A 22,819-nucleotide genomic window follows, 5' to 3' on the forward strand; every position below is an offset into this window, starting at 1 on the left:
TGGCTTATCAACGTATGCGACACCTGGACTCGACTCGTGAACTTTAGTAAAATAATCACAGCATTTAGCGTGAGTCGGATCACCTTCTTCTTATTCTTCTTACACCGTGGGTTGTGCCGTCTTTCGTTGCCGCTCCCGCGCTTCTTGCCACGGGTACCCGTATATTGGTCACGTATACGACACTTCAGCGTGCATATGTGCGTTCACAGACACACATCATCGTACGTCCAAAAATTCGGTGTTTTACTGCAGGTATTGAAATTCGCGTTGTTTACGATTCGACCGTGAGATCTACGTGTGTTTTTCCCGCTATAAATACACCGCGACGAGGTCGATTATCAACATAAACCCTTCGCAGTTTACTGAATAAATATTTCTTGACAGAACACTATTATGCGAAAATTGAGTATGAAAAGTAAACGCGGTAGATCTGGAACGTGTAGTGATGGTGATTCCGAAGAAAATGGCGCCGGCGTTAGAGCTGTCGGCGACGACGAATCCTCAGAACATGACACTTCAAAAATTAAGAAAACCCCAAAAAAGGGTCGTAAGTCTCAAACTGAATCTAATAAGCAGACTGAGGGTACGGAGAATCCGACAGATGAACAGGAGAACGGGTCTCCTGTAAAAAAACGCAAAAAAGACTCACAGAAGGTTTCCGTTCCTTCCACATCCGAACACAAGGCATCCACCTCCGTAGACAAGTTAACAGACGAAGAGTATGAGGTAATTTTTTGAAAATGACAGTATGTCAGATACCAAAAAACTTCTAACTTCAATACCTTGCAAATAGTTACATACTTTTTCAACCTGCTCGTTACTATACGCTACTACTTTCTGCTGCTCTACTGCTGCTTGCTGCAGCTTCATTGAGATAAACTCATTACCTCCGTTGAAAAATAGAGTGGATTGTTGCACTTATTTATAAAAAATTGTAATTAAATTATTCCCGTCTGTAGTTGAAGTAACAACAGAATCAGGTCATACATCGTTGAACCAGACTTCCATAAAAACTTCTTCAATGAGATTTATTTGATGATTGTAGATTTTGAGGTGTATACATTTTTTCCCTCCTATGTTAGTATAGTAAGAAATGTAAAACTATCGAAACTCCTTGTTGCTGTTAAAATTTCTTTCAAATGTGTCATGAAATTTTCATTAGACTGTAAATTATTTTACAAAGTGGTGGTAAAACTAACAGCAAAAACTGGCAATGACACCACTTGCCATGGAATGTGATTAAGGTTGTGCATTGAAACTGCTCTACTGCTTACTTAGGTTATCAGTTTCAATGTACCATAAAGTAAAAGTATCATCTGGTCAATTTTCACTCTGTAGAGAATTTAAGTATGTTAATTTTTCTCCGTAATTTTAGGTTTTAAAAATAGTTGGACAACGTACTATCAAGGGGCGCCGCCAATTCTTGGTACGCTGGAAAGGATATGATGAAGAGTCATGGGAGCAAGAAAAGAATCTAAATTGTCCACAGCTTATTGAGGAATATCTTGCAGATATTGCAGATAGCGGTATTGTTGAGAAAAGCCAAAAAACTTCAAGAACACCCAAAGAGAGTAGAGATGCTGCTAAGCCTAAAACGCCAAAGTCTGGAGGCAAAAAGAAATCCAATATCCGTGAGAAATTTTCTTTCTTAATACTCAGACTTTTTATATATTTCCAAGTTGTTGGTAAGCAAAAATTCTATTGCATAAGAATATGGTTTCAAAATGCCAAATCACAATTCACGTACAAATTGATTTTTAAAAAGTGTATTTCTCATAGATGCTGAAGCTGAACACAATCAAAATCACAGAGTAGATACTAACAAAGCTAGCAATGATGATGATGAAAAAACTACTGAGGATACTAAAGAATTTGAAGTTGAAAAAATTTTGGAGGTATACTTCCACAAAAAAAATAAGACACGGGAATTTTTAATTCGATGGAAAGGATTCAGTTCGGCTGAAGATACCTGGGAGCCTGAAGAGAATCTCAATTGTCCAGAACTAATATCAAGGTTTATGGACAAAGTGGAAGTTGCAAAAAAGACTGAACTTCGTGAACTAAGAACAAATCCAGCCCATACAAAGCGATATACCCTAATGTCAACTGAACCTGGGCGAAGACTCTCACGTCGCAATACCAACAAACAACGGTGAGTTGGACCATTTAAAGTATCAATGAGAACCTCCTACAGTAATTGATTGTATCATAATGCAGTTTGTGCTGCTTTACTGCATTTGACAAGTATATCATACCAAATATACCCATATCGAACATCTTCACTGTTTTTATTTTATTGCTGAGTCATTCTTAATTGAAATATTATCTAAAGTGTATACAACATACAAACGCTAAAAAACTTGACTACATTTCTGGTTTCTATGAATTACCGAAAATAATATTTACGTGTGATTGTGTTCAAGTATCTTCACTTCAATAAAATAATGATGGAGAACTAAGCAGAAAAAAGTAAGGAAACATGCTTATGACATTGACATCAAATACATTCATGACAATGCAATTTTTTTCATTAGCAAAAATGTGTCAAACACAGTCAAGTTGATATGTAATGATTGCCTTTCTTTACCTGAGTGGAATTTTATAACGTCTTTTCTGTGTATTTGATCTTCTAAACTTCGTGTTTCCAAAATACCATTATATTTTACACTTGTATAGAACAAGTGTTGCTTTTCGAAAAATGCTTCGAATTGTTTTTTTTTTTTTTATTCATTCTTAGCGAGTCTCTGACTGCGTCTGTAAGAAGTAACCTCTCAGCTTGTAATTCACTATTTGAAGAATAACAAAATATTGAGTGAGTCCTTAATTACAGGGAAGTTTTAAGGAATGACACACTAAGCTCCTTATTGTATGTAATGAGTAAAATGTAAATTACTTTCGTATGCTGATGTATGCTGTGTTGTGGTAAATGAGTGGAAAACTGAGTTAGAACAATTGCTTCTCACCCAATAACTTACACAAAACTGATCAGTTTTATTGCTCATGCACATAATATTTATGGCTTTTATTTTTACCCTCTTAACACATTACTTGGACTTGATTTTTTCTTTCTAATTTTAAGGTATGAGAAGTATGTATTATAAAAGTATGGAAACTGTTGTGTATAATATGATTTACATGATTTGTTTCCTTTTATTGGAGCCCATATTGCATAATAGCTTCTGTGTCCATATCGTGTTTTACATTTTATGTGGAAATATGTGACATAAGGGCTTACGCATATTTCTGTGGTTTGTATTAGCAATGTAGATCAAGATTATTATTAAAAAATTGACCTATGACTACACTTTCTCTGTACTAATAAATCATATTAAAATTGCTTAACTTATTGAAATTACATTGTTATGGTGATTGATTAGTAATTACTTCTTTATGAAATCATTTTTGAGAATTGTAGATAGTTGAACATCCACAAGCACACTGTTATTATCAACCCTATGTGACATTATTAAAATGAAAATAGATTTGCGACTGCTCTTCAGCATTTACAGAAATATTCACTTGAAAAGTAAGCAAGCTAATAAAAGAATAAAAGAGCGTACGAATAAAATGTTATACTTGGTTAATGAAAGTGGTGAATGGTTGGTAAACCCCATCTGTTGGGTGACCTACAGGTAACGATTGACAAACATTTCTTTACAGTGCAACATACCATCAGTGCGATGAGTAAATGGCAAAACAAGATATATCATTGTAGCTTCACATTACATACGAGGACTATTCGTTGGATTTTTTATCTTTAAGGATACGTTTTAAGAATGAGCTGGTACAGAACATAACTGGTGAGAGTTCAAATAAAGTGACATTATTATAGGCAAATCTTGTTCAACAATGAACAGCGAATCAGTGAAGAAGTATTTGAGCAGCTCTGAATTTTTCTTTTTTGTATTCTATTTTATTTTCACAATTCAGTTACAGTTTTATTTTGAAACTGTAAGATAGTTGGAATTTTCTCAGTGAAATACTGCTAATTATGTTCTGTGATCCTACTATTATATAGCGACGTGTTTGATGTTATTATAGACTCTATTGCACTTTTTTTTCCTGATATATATAAATGCATATATAACATTTGTTCGAGATCAGTTAAACGTAAATCCCAAATTCCAATTATTGAGGTAACATTAATCTATGGACAAATGCTCACTTGGAATTGAACTTTATCTCCATCTAATGTCATCGTATACTATTTAGTTATTATATCTAATTACAGTAAAGTCTCAATTATTAGAGTCCGATTCTGAATTTGTCTTAACATGCATACGTTGCAATTAAAAAATGTGCATTCACATCTTTAGTTCACATTATATGGATTCTTCGAAACTTACACTTAACATGGGTCCACAATGACTCCGATAATCGAGGTTCTACTATATGAGAGAATTCAACTAACATTCTACCTTCAAAATATTTTGAAACTTGATCACTTTCAATTTGAAAATACAAAAACCGAGTCAAGTTTTAGTCTTAAAGAGGATGTATTTAAATAGACTTTTATTAACTCTGGCTTGTATATTGTCTCAAGTCACATATATTTTTATTCGAAACTACCATGTCTATTACATGATGTGACGTATGTTAATAATTTTCATTTGAATAACATTGTAACTGCTATAATTAATATATCAGGACACCAAAGTTATTACTGAACATTTTTCTCGTGAGAAGAGTACTTTTTAACTCATGCGAATAATTTAAGCTATCGATACATACGTATGTATCTATTTTTGTGTATTTACATAATATATACAATACTAGATTTGTAAGAAAAAACCAATCGAACTAAAACTGAATGTAAAAAACACATGAACATTGAATATTACTAATAGTGATAATAATAAGTAGCTAGTAGTCTATACGTACTGATAGATTGGTTCAGACTTTGGAAAAAATATTCAATTCTAAATCAAGTCAGTACAATATAATTAATAAAAATAAAAACCGACTTGTATTTTAAACAAATGTGTATAGTTATTTACGAATACTATACTATATAAAAAATATGTCTGCCACTTCCATGATTATTTTATTTCTTTATGGTGCAATATTAGATAAGTGACAGGTACGAGGCAGCATACATTTAATGGCTTATCCGCATAAAATACATTATGTGGTTGAATTGAACGGTAAATTGCTTTTTTACAAATCTTCTATTCAGTTAATTATTGAATAAAATCAGCTGAAGGAGTGAGTGTGCAGAAAAGAACTTGTAAAATACATACATTTTTTTAAGAGATTTTTGTCATTTTCATATCGTGTGCAGTATCAAGTAGAACCAAAGAAATATTTTGACGCAGTGTCGTTGTGTGATTGGCATTGTAATTTGAGTTAACTAGTTTCTCTTGAAGCCAGCTTTGATACGTGTACGGAATATTGATAATTAACCGCTTTCTTTATATGTGTATATACAGTTTTCTGCAATGTTTGATTGATATGACCAATGATTTACTACACATAGTGTCTCCATTCTCGACGACATCTAGCAAATATTTTGTACAGATTAGCATAACTTGTACATCATCAACACACCAGTAGAATATCATTAGATAATATACTGTAGACATTTCTTGTCGAGTATCAGGTGTGAGCTGGGTAATTATTAGATATTTAGATATATTAGAAAAATAGTGTCGTCATGTGAACTTGATTTTAAGTAAGTTTTAGTACTGCTAGACTTATACTTGATGCTTGACAAAAAATTGATTGTATAAGGAAAGCTATACAAGTGTATTAACGAAATAAAATTGAAACTTGTAGCATTAATTCATCTCTTGGGCCATGGGTTGATGAATGGAAGTTACTGAAATTTTATATAATATATTGTCATTCAGAAGAACAAACACAGGTAATCTACTTTGAATTCAAAAAGGTGAGAATCCCATACTTCTCGTGATTCCATGTTCATATTGTACTTTGGATGGGAATTTCTGCAATTTTGGGCATGTATAACTAAGTCAGCTTGATAAGCAAAATTTAGTTTCTTTATTTACTTATAATCTGGAAAGTTTTAACGAACGCTTAGGTATACTACATTCATATGGGGCATAGGAGTTTCATGAAATCTGATAGTACCCACAAATGATGTCAACATAGTTGTATTCTGACGTCGAGAGAATTCGTTGCCAGCGTACTCGCATTATAATGAGAATCAATTCATCTTTATTTTTGCCGGGATACTACGTAGTAATTTCAAAATCAAGTCTCGTCGTATCATTAATTTTCGTACGTAAATTTCATTGATTAATTTCGCAACTGAAATTATAAACGGTACATAAGTTCGGTATTCTTTTTGAAAAATTCAAATTATAATTGTCTCTACGTAGTTGTGAAGCGCAGTTCAATACATCCGCCGTGTCTGGAATTTCCGCGTGTGGGAAGTTCTCGCCAAGCATGACTGGAGTCAGTCGTATTTTATGAGGATATCAGTTTAATTAATTTCGAACAAACGCACGAATCGTCTTGCGCACAGAATTTTGTAGAATAGGGCTACTGTTTAGAAGACGTATACCATGTGATATTCACATTATTATTGGAGTGGGAAAAAAATTATGATAAACCCGAGCATACTTTAAAACTAATCCTGACATACTGGTCGTTCATCAATCAAGTTATGAGGTGTGGTGTTACATCCGTTTGAACTGAATCTTGTAATTTGCTCTCGTCGAATATAAAATGGAAGCTTTCCTCAAAAGTTACAACAATTTCAATGTGAAGTTGTTTCAAAGTTTGACCGATAACAATATACAGCCGAGGTAAGTTGATTGTACTTTTTTTTTTTTGTTTACTTTAATAATTCAGTGATAACACAACATAACCTAACTCGCCGCAAAATCTACTCATCATCATTGTTATAAACAAAATTTGATGTGATTGTATCTTGATAATGCGCTGAATTACGAAAATTGTTTCATGATTAAAGTCTATCTCGATTTAGCAGAATGTATCACGTATCCGGAATAATAGTACGCAATTAGTATCAAAGGAACAAATGAAGAATATCTACCTACATACCGAAGCAGCATTCTCTCCCATGTATTTTTAGTCTTGTCTAAATTTACAGTGTCATCTAAACAATAGCCACAATAATGGTAGATCCAACAATCGGTCTTTCATGTTTGCAAGAATCTCGATTTAGCATAATAATAGTTGCGTTTTACTCAGTTGGTGTACAGATAAAAATATCCAAATTGGTTTGCCCCTAATAAATTGTAAGATAATAATAATATTTTAAGAAGCATAAGTAATAAAGCTAGTATAGTTCACATTGAAGATGTAGTAATAAGTATCTTCATAATATACAAGTTAAAATTTTGTACTTCATATTATGAAGATTGTTTTTACGTTCTTGGAATTTTCATGGAAATCTCTTAATTGTGTTCAGTAAACAAACATGCGTTGTTATGTACAAAATGGTGATAAAAGAAGTGCTGTTTTTATTATTATTACTTAGTTTAAATGGTATGTAAAATTTGTATAAATGGTGTATTGATCAGATAAAACAACAAAATCAAATCTTAGGTTTGCATGTTGACACCCAATAATGAACAACATAATGAAGAAGTGAGGCCCTACGCGACAAGGCTTAAACCCAAGGCCATGACTTTATGTCAACTATACTTAAGATAAAGAATTTTTTCTCAAATTACTATATATGAAACATCAAAGTGCTAGAATGAAATCCAGCATTGCTCGTTAAAAGGTTTGATACAGACAATGAAAACGCATGAAAGCAAATTCAATCCACTTTCTAGATCCGGATGTATCCTGATCTGTAAATGCTCGAATCTGATTCAACCGGTATCAATAAACTTCTGTTTTAACACGAAAGGAACAGTCTTGTTCTCGAAAGAGAGTGCACTCTATTTTAGTTTCAGATTTTCCAAACGTATTTACCAAGATGTCATAATTACAGAAAAAACAGTGGACTTGGACTATGGCTTGCACCATTGGTTGGGCTCAGTGCTGCAATCACGATCCTGAGAGAAGATAGCAGTTATTCAGAGATATGTTTACTTACAGGAATAACTGGAATAGGTCTCGTGATGAGTTGCCTTTGCCTTATTCTTCGTTTATCCACAGAAACAGCGGCTGTTAAAGACTTTCAAGTTTTATATTTCCTGCCAGCAATGTTCACATCTGTATTATTTCTACTCTTTGGAGAAAAAGGTATATGTACATTTTTATGCACACCATCAATAATTATCTCAAACTTTCGAATTGGTGTGTTTCAAAACACTGAAAATCCTATTAAACACTTTGCAATTTACAAATACTGCTCGTAAGGCAGAAAGACTCTTCTAAATATGCAATTAGTAAATACTGAGAAAAGAGTTTATTTATTGTTAACAAACTTATATTTGGATATGGCGAAATGAATTTTTCATTATTATTACAAAATTTTATTTTAGCCAAATATGATTTGTTAACTGTTAAAAAAAATTTTATCAACCATTATTTGGCTCGACTGAAATCTCATAATAATAACGAAATATTTATTTCACTATATCCAAATATATGTTTGTTACCAGTAAAAAAACTTTTCGCAGTGCATACGTCATTATTAAAATTTGTTGTTTTGATTACTTAAGAACAGGATTGCTTGTGAGTGTGACATGGGGCTTAGGTGTTGGAACATTTGGCACATGGGGAATCTTGCAACTGATGTCTTATTTTCCTGGTTGTTTCACAATTGGTGAAGCATCAGCAGTGATGCAAGCTGCTACTGTCTTTCTACTATCCACAGCTGCCAATATACCTCTAAGATATCATCTGCCTCCAATACATAATCAAGATATCGCCACTGTCATACTACAAGTGTGTACTCAATTGCTTGCCACGAATGAAGAATAATATTTCAATTGCATTACACCATTTGCAATGTGTAACCCTAACTATTTCCTACATTATAGGTAGCCGTTCTGTTTGTAGCAACAGTTGCTATTTTATGTAATGCATTCCCATTGTTACGCTCACCGGGACCATTTTATGCAATAAGTTTTGGTATTCTCCTGCTGGGAGCTGTTCCACTTTTACACTTGTTGCTCGATCAAAGTCCACTTTTGTGGTTGTTGGGTTTTATCTTCGAAAAAATTGACAGGGTAAAAAATTAGGTTTATTATCTTCAGTGAAGTGATTTCAACACATTTTCGGAGATCAAGAAACTACAACTCGTTGTTTATCTATTACTTTTCAGGTATTCATGGTGTTGTACTGGCTACTCTGTTTGGCACTGGGGATAGGAGTGATATCCTATCAAATTTTATGCAATTCAAAAGCTACAACTTCAGCCAGAAAATCATTTCACGTGTTAGCTGTGATGGTATACATTCCTGGCTTGATCAGCGAACCAACCCTACTCTATGTCGCCAGTGGTCTGGTAATGGCCCTATTTCTAATGCTGGAGGTATGTAAAAAAGTGCAGAATGAATCATTAGCTTGAATGAGCACATGTGTAGATAGTCAATTTATACATAGCCCATCTTTCAGCTAATGAGACTTTGTAATGTACCACCGCTATGTGAAGTTCTACAGCAAGGCTTTTCTGTATTTGGCGATGAAAAAGATACACTTATATCTTTGACACCGTTATACTTGCTAGCAGGACTTTCATTTCCTCTGTGGTTACCAGCCAGCAATCTAACATTATTATCTCTGCTAAGCGGAGTATTGACTATCGGCATTGGCGATACAGCAGCCAGTGTTGTTGGCAGCAAGTATGGCAAACACAAATGGTCAGGTTCACTGAAATCCGTGGAAGGAACAATTGCTTGTATTTGTAGCCAACTCTTTGTCCTGTATAGCCTTGCATCGTTTGGTAAGTTATTCCACTTACACGAACCTATGCCTGGTGCACTTTTAAAAAAAATTTATTATTTTGTGCTGAGAATACAGATCATCATACTTAAAAGTACCCATAGACATGTGTGTTTTTATTCATCTGGTGGATAATTAAATAAGTCGCAATAATTTTAATTTCAGGTTTTTTTGATGATTTCTGGCTATTGTTACGTGCCACACTGGCTGTGATTGCTGTTTCGTTTGTTGAAGCATGGACAGATCAAGTGGATAATTTGGTATTGCCAATTCTGACCTATCTTGTGTTTGTTGTTTAACAACAACAGTGACGAATGATTCAAACTTAATTGTGACAATCATTTAGTGTCTTGTTCGAACACTCCAATTGCCCAGGTATAATCAACAATTAGCAAAGGGATGATCATGTTCAAAAATACAGAACTACGTGTAATTAATTCCCTGATTCTTGAATCAACATCTAAACCAATAAGCTGTTGGCACATCGCAAATTATGACAAAGTCATAAGTGTGTAAATATTAAAGTTTCTTTATGACTTTATCAAATTATTTACTTATACAGAAAAGCACGACGTGTCTGGCCTAGTAACGATTATTTCTGATCAGTCGAATGAAATAATACATATCTACGCAGTGAGCTTTTTTTTGTCATTTCGAAGTGGCCCACTATTAATAATTCCAAAAATTTATAATTTTTATCGTTACGGATGACAGTTATAAATTTGTGGCAGGTTTTTCAACGCACAAGTAACAAATTCAGCATCTAATTACGGATGCAATGTTATTCTAAGTGTTGTTACGTTTGGTTATCACTGTCGTGAATACTTTTAATCCATAACTTTGATGAATGTTGCGTTAAGGCATTGATATGTGTTTTATATTTCTTAAATACCCATTTGCATTTCCAGAATTACGACTTTTTATCAATTACTTGATATGTAATAATATACCGTTTTTTACAGAATAACAGAAATAAAATATTTTTCTACGCGACACTATGTATAATTTTATTTCATCCAAGAAGTTGCCCTGTCGAAAATCGTATAATCAATCAAAATGTCATGGTAAGATTTTTGATTGCTTGACGTCATCTTTCATGTCGATAGTTTTACTGTTAATTACTTGCAAAATTCTTCCGGTTTTCGTTTTTCGTGCTAAGAGCATGTTAGAAGAGTGAAAATTAAACCATACTTTTCTTTAAAAGTCGGACCGTGAGTCAGTTTATTCTGGAAGGGATTAGCCAAATACATAATGTATCATAGAGTGTTTTTCAATGGTTTATTGATGGCACACTCTTAAAATCTGTCCGCACAATACGTCGTTTGCCATTTTTGTTCACGAAATATGCCCAGTTTAGTGCCAAAATACATCAAGGAAAAGCATCCCCTTAAATGCGATGCAAATCTTCTCTCGTATATCTTAAGCATTAAACCAAGACAATTATATATCAGCTGGTTGGTTTTGTTTTTACCCTACTTGATATCTGGGAAGCTTGAAATACTGGAATAATAGAGTGAATACCAATTACTGTTTTTATTTTTGATCAAACAACAGCCAATGACAAATTTCGTAAAAACAAAACCAATTACTATACGTAAGTCTACTTAACCATCACTATCATTTCACCCATACATACTTCAGTAAAGCAAATATTCTGACTTTCTTGAATTGAAGTTTATCGTTGGTTTGTGTAGCTAATTTTAGCCAATCATTTGCATATTATTCGAGTATTGATTTTCAATAGTGCAAATAATGTAATTATTCTGATTATCTGATTTGATTATTCTCTACGAATTTCGTTAGCAGACTACTTTTTTTTTTTAGTAATTCACACAGTTGTCTCGTTAACTCTTTGAAAATTCAATGAATCAATCAAATGTTGGAACAGCTTATATCCTGTATACGCGTTGAACAGATAGAAGGTACATTTTTTATGGATATTATATGACCGTGAGATGTAAATGGTATACAATTTCGCACGTAGTGAATTCTTGCTGACTAATAAAATATCACGCAGGGCGGGCGTGCGGTGGTTCATTTGAATTACATGTATATGTATTAGGGTGGTCCTTATTTTGGGTAAGTCGGAAATTCAAACTTCTCACCCCTTGCATATCTCCCATTTGCCAAAAAAAAAAAAATGTGTGCAAAGTTTAAGCCCAATCGGACAACGTTTACACGTGGCCCAAGAGGGTCAAAGTTTAATATTGGAGCCAAATGGTAAAAACGAGCTTGAAGGCCTTTATTTAAGTAGACCAGCGAAAAAAAATCGAAGCAGGCTATAATCCACAAGATTTCTAACTAAATTCACAACTAATTGAATGTACTGATACCGAGTTCCGCCAAAAATTTCTATGTCGAGTTGTAGATGTAAATACGTAGATTCTACAACATACGTACATCTACAAATACGTAGATTCTACAACATACGTACATCTACAAATACGTACATCTACAACTCGACATAGAAATTTTTGGCGGAACTCGGTATCAGTACATTCAATTAGTTGTGAATTTAGTTAGAAATCTCGTGGATTATAGCCTGCTACGATTTTTTTTCGCTGGTCTACTTAAATAAAGGCCTTCAAGCTCGTTTTTACCATTTGGCTCCAATATTAAACTTTGACCCTCTTGGGCCACGGGTAAACGTTGTCCGATTGAGCTTAAACTTTGCACACATTTTTTTTTTGGCAAATGGGAGATATGCAAGGGGTGAGAGGTTTGAAATTCCGACTTACCCAAAATAAGGACCACCCTAATATGTATGCATGTAAAATAAAATACCTTGCCAAATCAAAATAAAGTTACTCAAAATTTGTAAATCATAAATTATCAATTCAGCACATAGTTTCTATATTGTTTTGATATTAAATATATACAACTATATGTCAATAAAACAGAAAGCTTCTAGCTAAAATATCAGACGAACGACGTCAATCTTCATGTAGGCTTTACGAAATATCCTATCGCCAGGTAAGTATTATAGAATTGCTTGAGCTTTTTCTTTTAAATTATTTAAATCGCATATGTCATCAAAGTTTTTATAACAGTGGTGGCTCTTGTTCCACAAACTTTTGTTTCAAAATGCATGAGCATTTATCGTCAAACTTAATGATCATTGCTGGCTGACGTCTTAAATGTTATGCCTAAATTGTATTTTAATTTCGTTACATTCATTTTGCTTGGTCACAATACAATGATAACTAACATCAAAAGAATTTACGGGAAATTTGCTCAATCCTGTACCTCGAATTCCAAGTACTACATTAAAATTCTCTCTTTACCTCTATTTTTGACGAAGTTTGCAATCAATTCTCTAGTATTTATTCTTGATTATACGTCAATTTTTTAAAGTGCTCCAAAATTTTTCCAATATTTTCCATCACTGCAAGTATATTATGCTCATAAATTTTAGCATGAGTTAAAACATCAACCCATTATATTTCTTCTACGCGCAGCACAGAATTGAACATTTCATTAAATTTGATTGATGCTAAGTGTCGTGCAGATCTTCTACACGGAAGCATTTTGAGAATATTATGCTCTCTATATATTTTTAAACAGGGCGTCAGTTTGTATAACACGTGAAACACACCCTGTAGAATACGAGTATGCGGGAATTGAATTATAAGAATCACGTTATCGTATTCTAAGTTAAAAAATGTTCGGGCTTATATGATAAAGGTTAATAATACGTGCAAAAGCAATTCTTTCAAACATATAAGGTATAACGTATATCGGATGACTTAATTATCGGTCAATAAAACATTCGGGAGATTAGGTCGGTCAACCATATATTCTATAGGATAACAATTTTTTTTGAAAGAGCTTTCATATTCGATTGCAGCACTGCTGCAGTCGGGTTAAAATTCAGTTTTATCAATTTTTATAATAGATTGCCATACACCCATTGCTTGTATTGAGTATTGAATTTCAATATTTCGTTCTCTTAATCCGATGGGTCCCCAAGGTATTATTATCATAACTGCGAATAGTACGACTTACTCTCTTCCATATTCTCTTATAATACTAACATCATAATCACTGACTGCTCTTCCATAAAACATTCACTTCAAGCCCATATTATAAGTTACGTTGAGTGGGTAGTTAAAAAAACATACATTTTACAACTTTACAGAGTGGATGCGCTAAGGTGTAGGGCTGTCGGCGAAGGACAATTAGGGATTCAGAAAAGATAGAAAAAGGGGAAAGAGGGAATGTGGGGATCGAAATCGGGATTACGAGGACGGGTTACTCCCTCAGTTTGTGCCAATCAGCAATTTGTCGTCGCGGAGAACTGCGCACTTCGTTCCAATGGTTCAGAGCCGACCCCTGACTCTTCGCGCTCCCTAATTCGAGCCGGCCGATCACCTTAAATAGATTTCCGATTAAAGTGACGGGAAGCTAAACTCGCGAAAGATAGAGGAGACCGGGGCAAAGTGGATCAGGATTTTTCATCTAATTTTCTGACCGTAATTAATCAAATTTGAGCCCTGCCTTACTTCACCCCCATCTTCCCTATACAATTTCCAATCTAGATCTCACCTCGTTTTTGGTCACGCGATCCCAATCAAGTAGCAGAAATTCTAAGCTGACGCTTCCGAGGCCGTCACCACCGCTGGGTATATCAAATACGAAGGACTCATTAAAGACAGGGCTAAGAGTTCGCTTCTTGACGTGTGTCTTCTTCTTTGCAATGCGTTGAGAATTATAGAGGAGGTACATCTTTACGTAGGGATCTGCCAACCCAGTCACATCCATCTTTGGAAGGTTGCGAGCTTTTAAAACAACTACCGTTAAGCGGCTGGCACCGGGTTGCCAGCAAAGTGAGACCAAAAGCTCACCTCTTCCCTGCGATTGGATCTGAAAACCGATATTTGATTTCATTTTGAAATTCTCACAATCGTCTCGAAATATTATTACGCGACTGCACTGCACTGCACTGCACTGCGTGCAGCAAATGTCGGGGATACCTTCAAACTCCGAGGACAAATCTCACGACACAATGCTAATTGCTGATTGTCAACCTGTTCCAAACCGGGGACAGATGACAATGCGCAGACAACTTCGCCGATCATGTCGTCGCGTGAATACCTGTCGAAGCTGAGGACCACGAAGTGAAGTGTCATTTTCTACAAAGAGAAAATTCTCGTAAATGCCTAATTGATACAGTCTATCTAAGCATTTAAAGAAAATGATGCATTATTCATTTGTTCGACGGAGTCTATATTTCATCAGTAAAGGAGTCCGATAGCTTTTAAATTTGAATGCTGGATCGTAATCCAAAATAAATACAGTCGATCCTTTCGAAAACCAACTGCTAATATCCAGTAATTGAGCAGCACCGGTTTTGAAAACTGCTCACATCCCGTACTTCCGTAGAACAACAATAGTAATTTTTCGTAAGGGCACTACATGGCTCTTTGAAAAGTTTCCAAATTAAATCTGTAATATTGTTTCATCACTCGATGACACGTCTACAACTCCCTTTTGCGGACTACGAACCTGTAGTTGGTTCTGGGATATACCGTAGAAGGTGAAGTCTTCGTCGTACACGGGATCTTTGGTGTTACGAAGAACCCTGGTCTTCACCCGGTGTTGTTTATCGGGTAGAAGTTGCAGTTTGACATAAGGATCGCGAGTAGCATTTGTCCCTCGAGCCGGAAGGTCTTTGCATTTAACCACAGTAACAGCGAGCGCGTTCTGCTCGCTCCGATATCGTAACTTGAACTCCAGCTGACCCAGACCATCCTTGTTGCTGTCCCGATTCGCATTTACGTTATCGGTCTTCTCGTTATTCTCAAGCTCAGCTTTGTCTCGCTCGTTTTCAATAGTTAGAGTTATTTCTCCGGATGGTGTTTGCACGGGGGTGCCAGCACCCTGGGGCGAACGAGGCTGCGTCGACTGGTTGTTTGCCTGCTGCATAGGCTGTGTCCCGATGGGGCTTGGTGTATGACTTCCGGAACCTGGAGGGCTTTTAGCCGGACCAGTTGGGCTCGGACTTTTTTTAAGATAGTGGCTGGTACTCCCGGGGCTCTTTACCGCCGTAGGCTTCCGGTGGGGCGGTCGAAAGGCCAAAGATTTGTCTGGTCCCAGCTTGGTGTGACCTCTGCGTCGACGGCACAGCCACCATGTGGCGACAGCCACGCATACAAGCAGAGTTGCACCAATGCATAGCGCTACGAGGGTGGCGGTTGAAACTGAAACGCAAGGGGGGCAAACCGTGGGCTTAATTGTAGATTTGATTACAGGCGTTGATTGAGTAGGCCGTCGGGATGACTCACTTCTTTGCGTGACGACTAATGCCACGCGATTGCCAGATTGCGGGTCAAGTTCTATTTGTTTGCAAAACAACCCTGCATTGATAACACGTCTCTGCTAACACGTATGTAAGTAGATCGTAGTTTCGCATCCCGAATATGTGAAGTTAATTGTGTTATTTCAATATTATACGAAACGCGTAGATTTAATACTGCAATCGAAAGTTATTCAAAACAAAAATCTATTCTTCGTGGTGCATTTTTTATTAGATCTATGCAATATTTAACATTCGTTGCATTTAGTCTGAATGTGAAAGCTGGACGAGACTCATTATAGGATGATGTAGTGTGCACCATATTGTTGACGTAAATTTGACAGACGCAACAAGGGAATCGCCAACACATTATGCCTTTTGCCAGAAAACCTGACAGCAGAGATGTTAACCCAGCGGTGTAATCGCTTTGACCAAACGTTATGAATTTTATAACAAAATGCCCATACTTGAAAAGATCAATGCGGTAGGGCTGTACATGTAGTTATGTACAGGTATACAAGTATAGCATTTATGGTCAACTCCCAATTTGTAAAAGGAAGAGGCAAAACGCTGTCAGGTAACTTTGTGATTCTACAGGTTTCTTGTGTCAATGGAAGCTTACCAGAATCAACCGGCCGTATCAGCGGACCATCTTCGAGAACTCCTCCGACCATGTTGGTCGTTCTTCAGGGTAAAAACGCTTATCCAAAAACCCGTTTTGATGCTCAGTGCACTTGCTATTTTCCACGTCGCGGTCTCCCGACTCTGTGACTGGCACGATCGTGCGTCGATCAATAGACCTGGGCGTGCGCGAGAATGATTTCGACCCAAGCCGAGCGACCCGAAAGGATCCCGAACCCGACCATCTCCAGGGGATGGCGATTCGCTACAGGACGGAGCTATAGCTCACTATCCTTATCCCATCGCTCCGTTACTACTCGCCGAGCATCAGGATACCATGTAACAATAAGAACAAAGCGATGGAACTTCATTGCAACGTGTCTTCGGTTTGAAATATCGATGCGAATAAGAAAAGCGGCGAAACGTATAATCGTCATCAGTGTATGGTAGAGTTTTTAATTGACGCAGAATTTCGCAAAATTGTGGGTTATAATATATCCTAAGCAGTATCAAGTTACCCATAAGTTGTTATCGTGAATGACTAAGCAAGAGCTTAAATCATTGTCTCATTTCGGTACTTTCCTTTTGATTAGCGGTAATTATAAATCAGTATGCGTTGATCTATGTTTATATGTTTTATTTGCCACCTTTCAAAAATGAAAGAGCTGAAAGACTCGTAATGATTAGTCTATACCCAAAAATCAGCCAAGCGACAGCTTCTTTCAAACCTTCGTTTTCGAAAGGTGGCAAATAAATCGCTCTCAATGAAAACGTCGCGAAGCAATACGATTTTCACTTAGTTGGTCATAACGGTACCTAGCAGTTTGAAGAGCAGTGTACGCAAGCATTCATACTCGAGTCTATTCTAAATCCATTTTAGTTCATCGTGGAAACCAGGTTGCAATACATGCTTCAGTTTATAGCTTCCCCGTCTGCGATAGGTTATAATTGCAAGATAAACTGCAATGCGCAAAACTATGTTTAACACAGGCAGATCATTAGAAGGTGGAAATAATTATATTTAGAATTAACATTATGTTTGTCTTCAATATTTAATTACGGGGTGAAACTTAAGAGGGCTACAACAATACATTCATTTGCCTTTACGTTCGAGACTACGTGACGATTAAAGTTTCAAATTAGCAGACAAGACGCCTAATCGTACGCAACTCATTGTTAAATTGTACGGTTCTTTCATCGACGTAGAGAATGGACCGCGTGTCGTAAGCAATGCACAGAATATGTCTGCTGCTGTGCAAGTGAGATAGAGCATTGGGGATAGTGCACGGTGGCATAGGCATAGTGTTACGGTGTAGCAGGAAGGAGACATAACTCAAGCAGCGCTCAAAAATTGATTGAGTTTTTGGACAACTAATTGTAAGAGGAATTTTGAAGGTGCGATTTAAGCGCCTTTTTCGGTGTAAGCCCGTATAGACCATTCCCCCCTTGCCTTATGATCTCGAGATTCGCCGTTACAGCTTATATAATCCAATGATGGTTTATTTTAGATGTAGTGTGATTGTTTTAAGAATAGGTGAAAAATAATTGTTAATATTTTACAGGCGAATGGCGTTTGTCTTGGGCCATATTTTCACGGGCGTCAAATTTGACGCGATGGCAAAGAGGCTGCAGCGCCACGCCGTCGATGACAAAAAAACGCTCGAGAAAATGGGTACCAACGCAACGTCAAAATGCCACGCGTTAAACCTGTGTGATTGAGTTAGAAGTTCTCAGTTGCGTTTTTATCGTAAGAATTAAAAAATCTAGGATTGTTAATTGAAAGTAACGAAATAAATCACAAATATATTAACAAATGATGTTATTGCACCAAAATTGAAAACAAAATTGACTGCAAAATTTTCATTGGTTATAATTGTACAGAGACTTAGATTCTGACACGTTTGATATCCCTAAAAATTTTATGACGCAGGATGTTGTTTTTTGTTTTCTGCTCAGCCCTGTAAGGCACGCGGCCGGTTGTGCAAGCGGTGCTCATCCAACACCGTGGGTCATAAAATTCCTAGGGATATCGAACATATCAAAATCTATCTAAATCGCTATACATACAAACGCTTTTCCACACGTGACGAATAAACCAATCGCATAATTTTTACATAATAATACTCAAAACACCTAAACTAATGTTGCTAACAAAAGTTATAAACTGTGCACCGATAAAAACTATCTCGAGCCCAACGTTGACATTCGCGTAAACCTACCTACATTTCTTTGATCAAAGAAAAAATTGTAAACCTTATGAATCAAAATTAATTTTCTACCTGTAATTATTGAAATAAATATTCTGTTCGAATGAAGACTACAAATTTTTCGGTATGCTTGTAAAAAGACTTAGTTCGTTTCTCTGAAGCAAAAAACAATACAATCACTAAAAAAATACCTTTGTAAGCCTCAGATATGTTTTATAAATACTTACAAGATTCTTTACCCTTACTATACACTCCGCGACTTTTATACCCGCAAATTGACTGTCGGCTTGCAGATGCCGCGCTTTCTCTTAGAACCAAATAGTATCAAGTCAACGCGCAAAGGCACGGTCAATTTAAACTTGAAAACTCAGTTGTTGATAACAAATTGATTGAAAACCTGAAGGCTTACCACATCGAGAGTGCTTTACTTTTTCATTGTACCATTTACTTGTACCATTTACGAAATCGCTAAGCAAAAGGCGCGATAGATTGATGTGCATTACCAGAGTGGCGACAATTTTGCTCAAATATAATTCCTTGACTTTTCCCTGACTTTTCCAGTCGAAAAATTCAGAAATCTTTGACGTTTTCCCACGAACCTTAGGTAATGGTAGTAATGTTTTACGACCAAACGCTATAGAAGTTATGCACCTTAAATACATAAATTTGGTTTTAAAAAACATATAGTATTGCTTCGTTTCATATGAATAATTAGAAATTAAATGATACCATTTCCGGAAGTTAGCTTAGCTGAATTTACGAAGCATAGCCGCAGTTTGAAAACGATATATAAAAAACAGTGCGTTTTTCCGTATGGTTAATTATAATTCCCTGACTTTTTCCGCTAGACAAAATTTTCCCGGTCTGTTGCCACCATAGTTATCAAAGATCGCGCAAAAGGTGCGTCTGGTTCCCGTAATTAATCTACGCGCAAAAAGGCGCGACCGATTAACCTGACAAAGAACCGTAAATATCTAGTAAATAACTTGTAACAAAATTCGATAGAAACCCAATCCGCATCTGAGTATTATTGAATCTGATACGTAGCGATGCGAATTGTTGTTCTGAGATGCGAGACAAGTTCGGGAGGGAGGTGGGAGTGCATGCATTATTGTGTGGCGTGACGGTCGGCGGTCCTCTTCGACGCGACGTCTTCGAGCTCAGCATCTCTCCTCATCTAGCGTACCACGGAACGCGATAGATGGTCCAGAGATGCGTTTTGCTCATTCAAACGATCACAGTAATCAATTGCACGAAATAATTAATTATCGATAATGACTAAGTAATTAAATTCGATAACGACTGGAAAATGATTGCAGAACGACAAAAATTTGGGAAATTGAACTTCCTTAAAAGTTGAAACCTTACAAATAGCTCAGAGACTCTTATATTCCAGTCTTTTACATGTTTCTAGAGGAAAATCATTGTGATCATTTGACGCTGTGGATTACAAAAGTTAGTAACATCGCGACACATCACGACCTTCCTGCCCTCGCCTAATTCCCAACGGAACCACCCAACGGAAATGTTGAAAAGAGATTCACACGCACATTTACATTAAACCCCGCGACGGATCCCGAAACGACCACCTACCTACCCGATTACCTATATTCGCTCTAAACGATTCTCCATTCTTTCCAACACACGTCATTCTTCCTCATTTGCACCGTGGTCATTGTGACTTACTTTTTCATTGGTTACCTGTGGGAAACAAAATGTTTTTGTACCATAGTCAGCGAAAATACTATTTTAGTGATTGCTGGCTAACTATCGGTACATCAACCTTTTGTAAGAGAGATTAAAAACATCCTGAATGCTAATCAAAATTTGTCTAAGCGAGCTAAGCCTGTAGTTGTTCGGTAGTTGTTGAATATTGAAAAATTGAAAATGATTCAAGATTTATCATGCAATTTGATTATATTACGTTGTGCCAGACTTTGAAATGCGATCGATTAACCAATCGTTGGAATATATTTAAACCTCAGGTTTATCCACCGCTTAAACGACATCACTCGCAAATTCAAACATAGGTAGATTATTATATCTGTAGCTAAACACAATTTGTTTTCGCGAATGTCGAGTAAGTGATGGTAACCTGTCGCGATGCTCATTCCACTTTCAGCAACGTGCAAAATTTCTAACTTTGAGTGACTATCGTAAAATAGGTCAACGACAACAAATAAAAATATATATCCAACTTAAATCAAGCATCGTTGCGGTCACGAATGAGCCTATCCATGCTGCTAAGAAATCGAAGATTCGTGTAACAATTAAATTGTTACCGCCACGCCACGTGATAAAGGAGTCCCAGGGAAATACCCGTAACCTAACACGTGCAAACTCACCAACGTTGCTGAGTAATGGAGAAGTTACTCGGATGTCTCTGCTTAGACCTGAAAAAGCGAAAAAGGAAGTTCGAATTAATTCAGCAAACTGGATTTTCAGTTCTCAGATAAATTATTACTGTTGTATATTTCCACATTTATTTGCCGCATGTTACGCAGGGACAAAAATTAGGTTTCAAGTGCACCACATTGAATTATCAAACAATAATTAAAATAAATTTTCTTACCTCCTCCGGGTTGCTCCACACCTTACATGTAGTAGTTCTCGTAGCATCTCAGGTTGTATGGCGAAACGACACTCTTTTCACACTGCAATAAGAATGTAGCAGAATATTACTCACACAACATACTCGGAACAGATTTCATGTCCTTATAGACTGTCTATGTCAAAATAATTTTTTCACTGTAATATTGCAGTGGTTTTTCATATAGTGATAAATAATCTGCAGAAATGAACAATAGAAAATTTAAAAAATGAGCACAATATTGAATAAGTGCATAAAAACAGTGAGTAGCATTCAATATCAGTCAAGATGGTCTGACTGATAAAATTATTTGCGATCAAAAAAGGCACTATAATTAAAAATATAATCGATTACGTACCTTCCACTTTGATTCACTATGGTGGTTAGTTTGGTTTTCATTTTGCATCCAGTAATCGGTTGTTCAAGTTACTTCATTTCGATCATTGCTAAATGCGGCCCATTGTGACCTGTTCAGCTTCTACATTTTGTTTCCCAACATTTATTGCTAGAAGGACGATTTAATCAGATTTTCATTAATTCCGAACAATATTGCTGCAGTTTAATTCTGTAATCAGTTGTTATATAAGACGACAACATTTCATTAATGTTCTAAAATTTTAGTGTGTTACTTATTATACCAAGCTGTGGAAAATGTTATCAATTACTTAATGACGTGAGAAATGAGTGGGATTATTTCATACCTGTTACTTTTCTGCAATAAATTCATTAGTTCCGCTACCGAATGATTTCAGTTGCAGGTGCAGTTCGTTCCTGTAACCAGGTAAGATACAACCATATTTTGTTAGTAGTGTCAAAGAGTACGGGAGTAGTGTAACTTTGAAATCGGTTCAAACGCCATTCAAAGTTTACCATAGCTATTCAAAAGCATAATAGGTATGAGAAATAAACAACCATTATCGTTTTACATTCACTCGAAATTTCAAACAATTTAGTAACGATGTTTAATACATTAACTTTCGTTACATGGCAAGGATTACGTAGTATGGATCTCCAGGAAGAAATTCTGAATGAGCAGACCGAGGTTTGTTATTGTTTTGAAAAGATGTTACGTTGCTCACGTCGCCACGCTACGCATCGTAGTAACGCAGCTACATGTAAGCAAAACGCGCCCTTGAAAACGACCGACTCTTTCATTTGGCCAACGTCCTCATAAGTTGCTTTTCATACACACGGAACAACGCCAAAACGAACTAGGAGTAATAAATACGTTACAATTATTTTTTACAAACGTGTGTACACCTGAAAGACGCGATC

The 22,819-nt window shown here is 36.1% G+C and overlaps 3 protein-coding genes and 1 long non-coding RNA gene across 6 annotated transcripts; 2 read left to right on the forward strand and 2 right to left on the reverse strand.

Annotated features, from left to right (window-relative positions):
* Positions 1-124: 124 nt before the first annotated feature.
* On the forward strand, positions 125-6,770 carry LOC124306640 (heterochromatin protein 1-like). 2 transcript variants are annotated; one of them, XM_046767469.1, is made up of 4 exons: positions 125-726; positions 1,376-1,631; positions 1,780-2,152; positions 2,738-6,770. In XM_046767469.1, the coding sequence occupies exons 1-4, from the start codon at positions 394-396 to the stop codon at positions 2,799-2,801; spliced, it is 1,026 nt and encodes a 341-aa protein (XP_046623425.1). In that variant the 5' UTR covers positions 125-393; the 3' UTR covers positions 2,802-6,770. The 2 variants fall into 2 exon arrangements, with proteins under 2 accessions (XP_046623425.1, XP_046623426.1); XM_046767470.1 differs by having other exon boundaries at positions 131-726; positions 3,661-6,770.
* Positions 6,632-10,268, forward strand: LOC124306638 (dolichol kinase). Of its 2 annotated transcripts, none has more exons than XM_046767465.1 (7): positions 6,632-6,770; positions 7,931-8,184; positions 8,612-8,832; positions 8,928-9,116; positions 9,212-9,421; positions 9,505-9,832; positions 9,997-10,268. In XM_046767465.1, the coding sequence occupies exons 1-7, from the start codon at positions 6,691-6,693 to the stop codon at positions 10,128-10,130; spliced, it is 1,416 nt and encodes a 471-aa protein (XP_046623421.1). In that variant the 5' UTR covers positions 6,632-6,690; the 3' UTR covers positions 10,131-10,268. The 2 variants fall into 2 exon arrangements, with proteins under 2 accessions (XP_046623421.1, XP_046623423.1); XM_046767467.1 differs by lacking the exon at positions 6,632-6,770 and adding an exon at positions 6,814-7,476.
* Positions 10,269-12,667: 2,399 nt separating this feature from the next.
* Positions 12,668-16,993, reverse strand: LOC124306639 (synaptotagmin-4). Its single transcript, XM_046767468.1, has 5 exons — positions 16,749-16,993; positions 15,337-16,031; positions 14,805-14,963; positions 14,377-14,694; positions 12,668-14,202 (listed from the first exon to the last, which is right to left on the reverse strand). The coding sequence occupies exons 1-5, from the start codon at positions 16,798-16,800 to the stop codon at positions 14,083-14,085; spliced, it is 1,344 nt and encodes a 447-aa protein (XP_046623424.1). The 5' UTR covers positions 16,801-16,993; the 3' UTR covers positions 12,668-14,082.
* A 4,243-nt stretch (positions 16,994-21,236) lies between these two features.
* LOC124307177 (uncharacterized) lies at positions 21,237-22,019 on the reverse strand. The gene is made up of 3 exons (XR_006908755.1): positions 21,903-22,019; positions 21,527-21,608; positions 21,237-21,347 (listed from the first exon to the last, which is right to left on the reverse strand). It is a non-coding gene; the product is annotated as an uncharacterized LOC124307177 (long non-coding RNA).
* Between the last annotated feature and the right edge of the window lie 800 nt (positions 22,020-22,819).

The sequence above is a fragment of the Neodiprion virginianus genome, chromosome 6, assembly GCF_021901495.1.
Source record: "Neodiprion virginianus isolate iyNeoVirg1 chromosome 6, iyNeoVirg1.1, whole genome shotgun sequence".
In the NCBI taxonomy this organism is placed as follows: domain Eukaryota; kingdom Metazoa; phylum Arthropoda; class Insecta; order Hymenoptera; family Diprionidae; genus Neodiprion; species Neodiprion virginianus.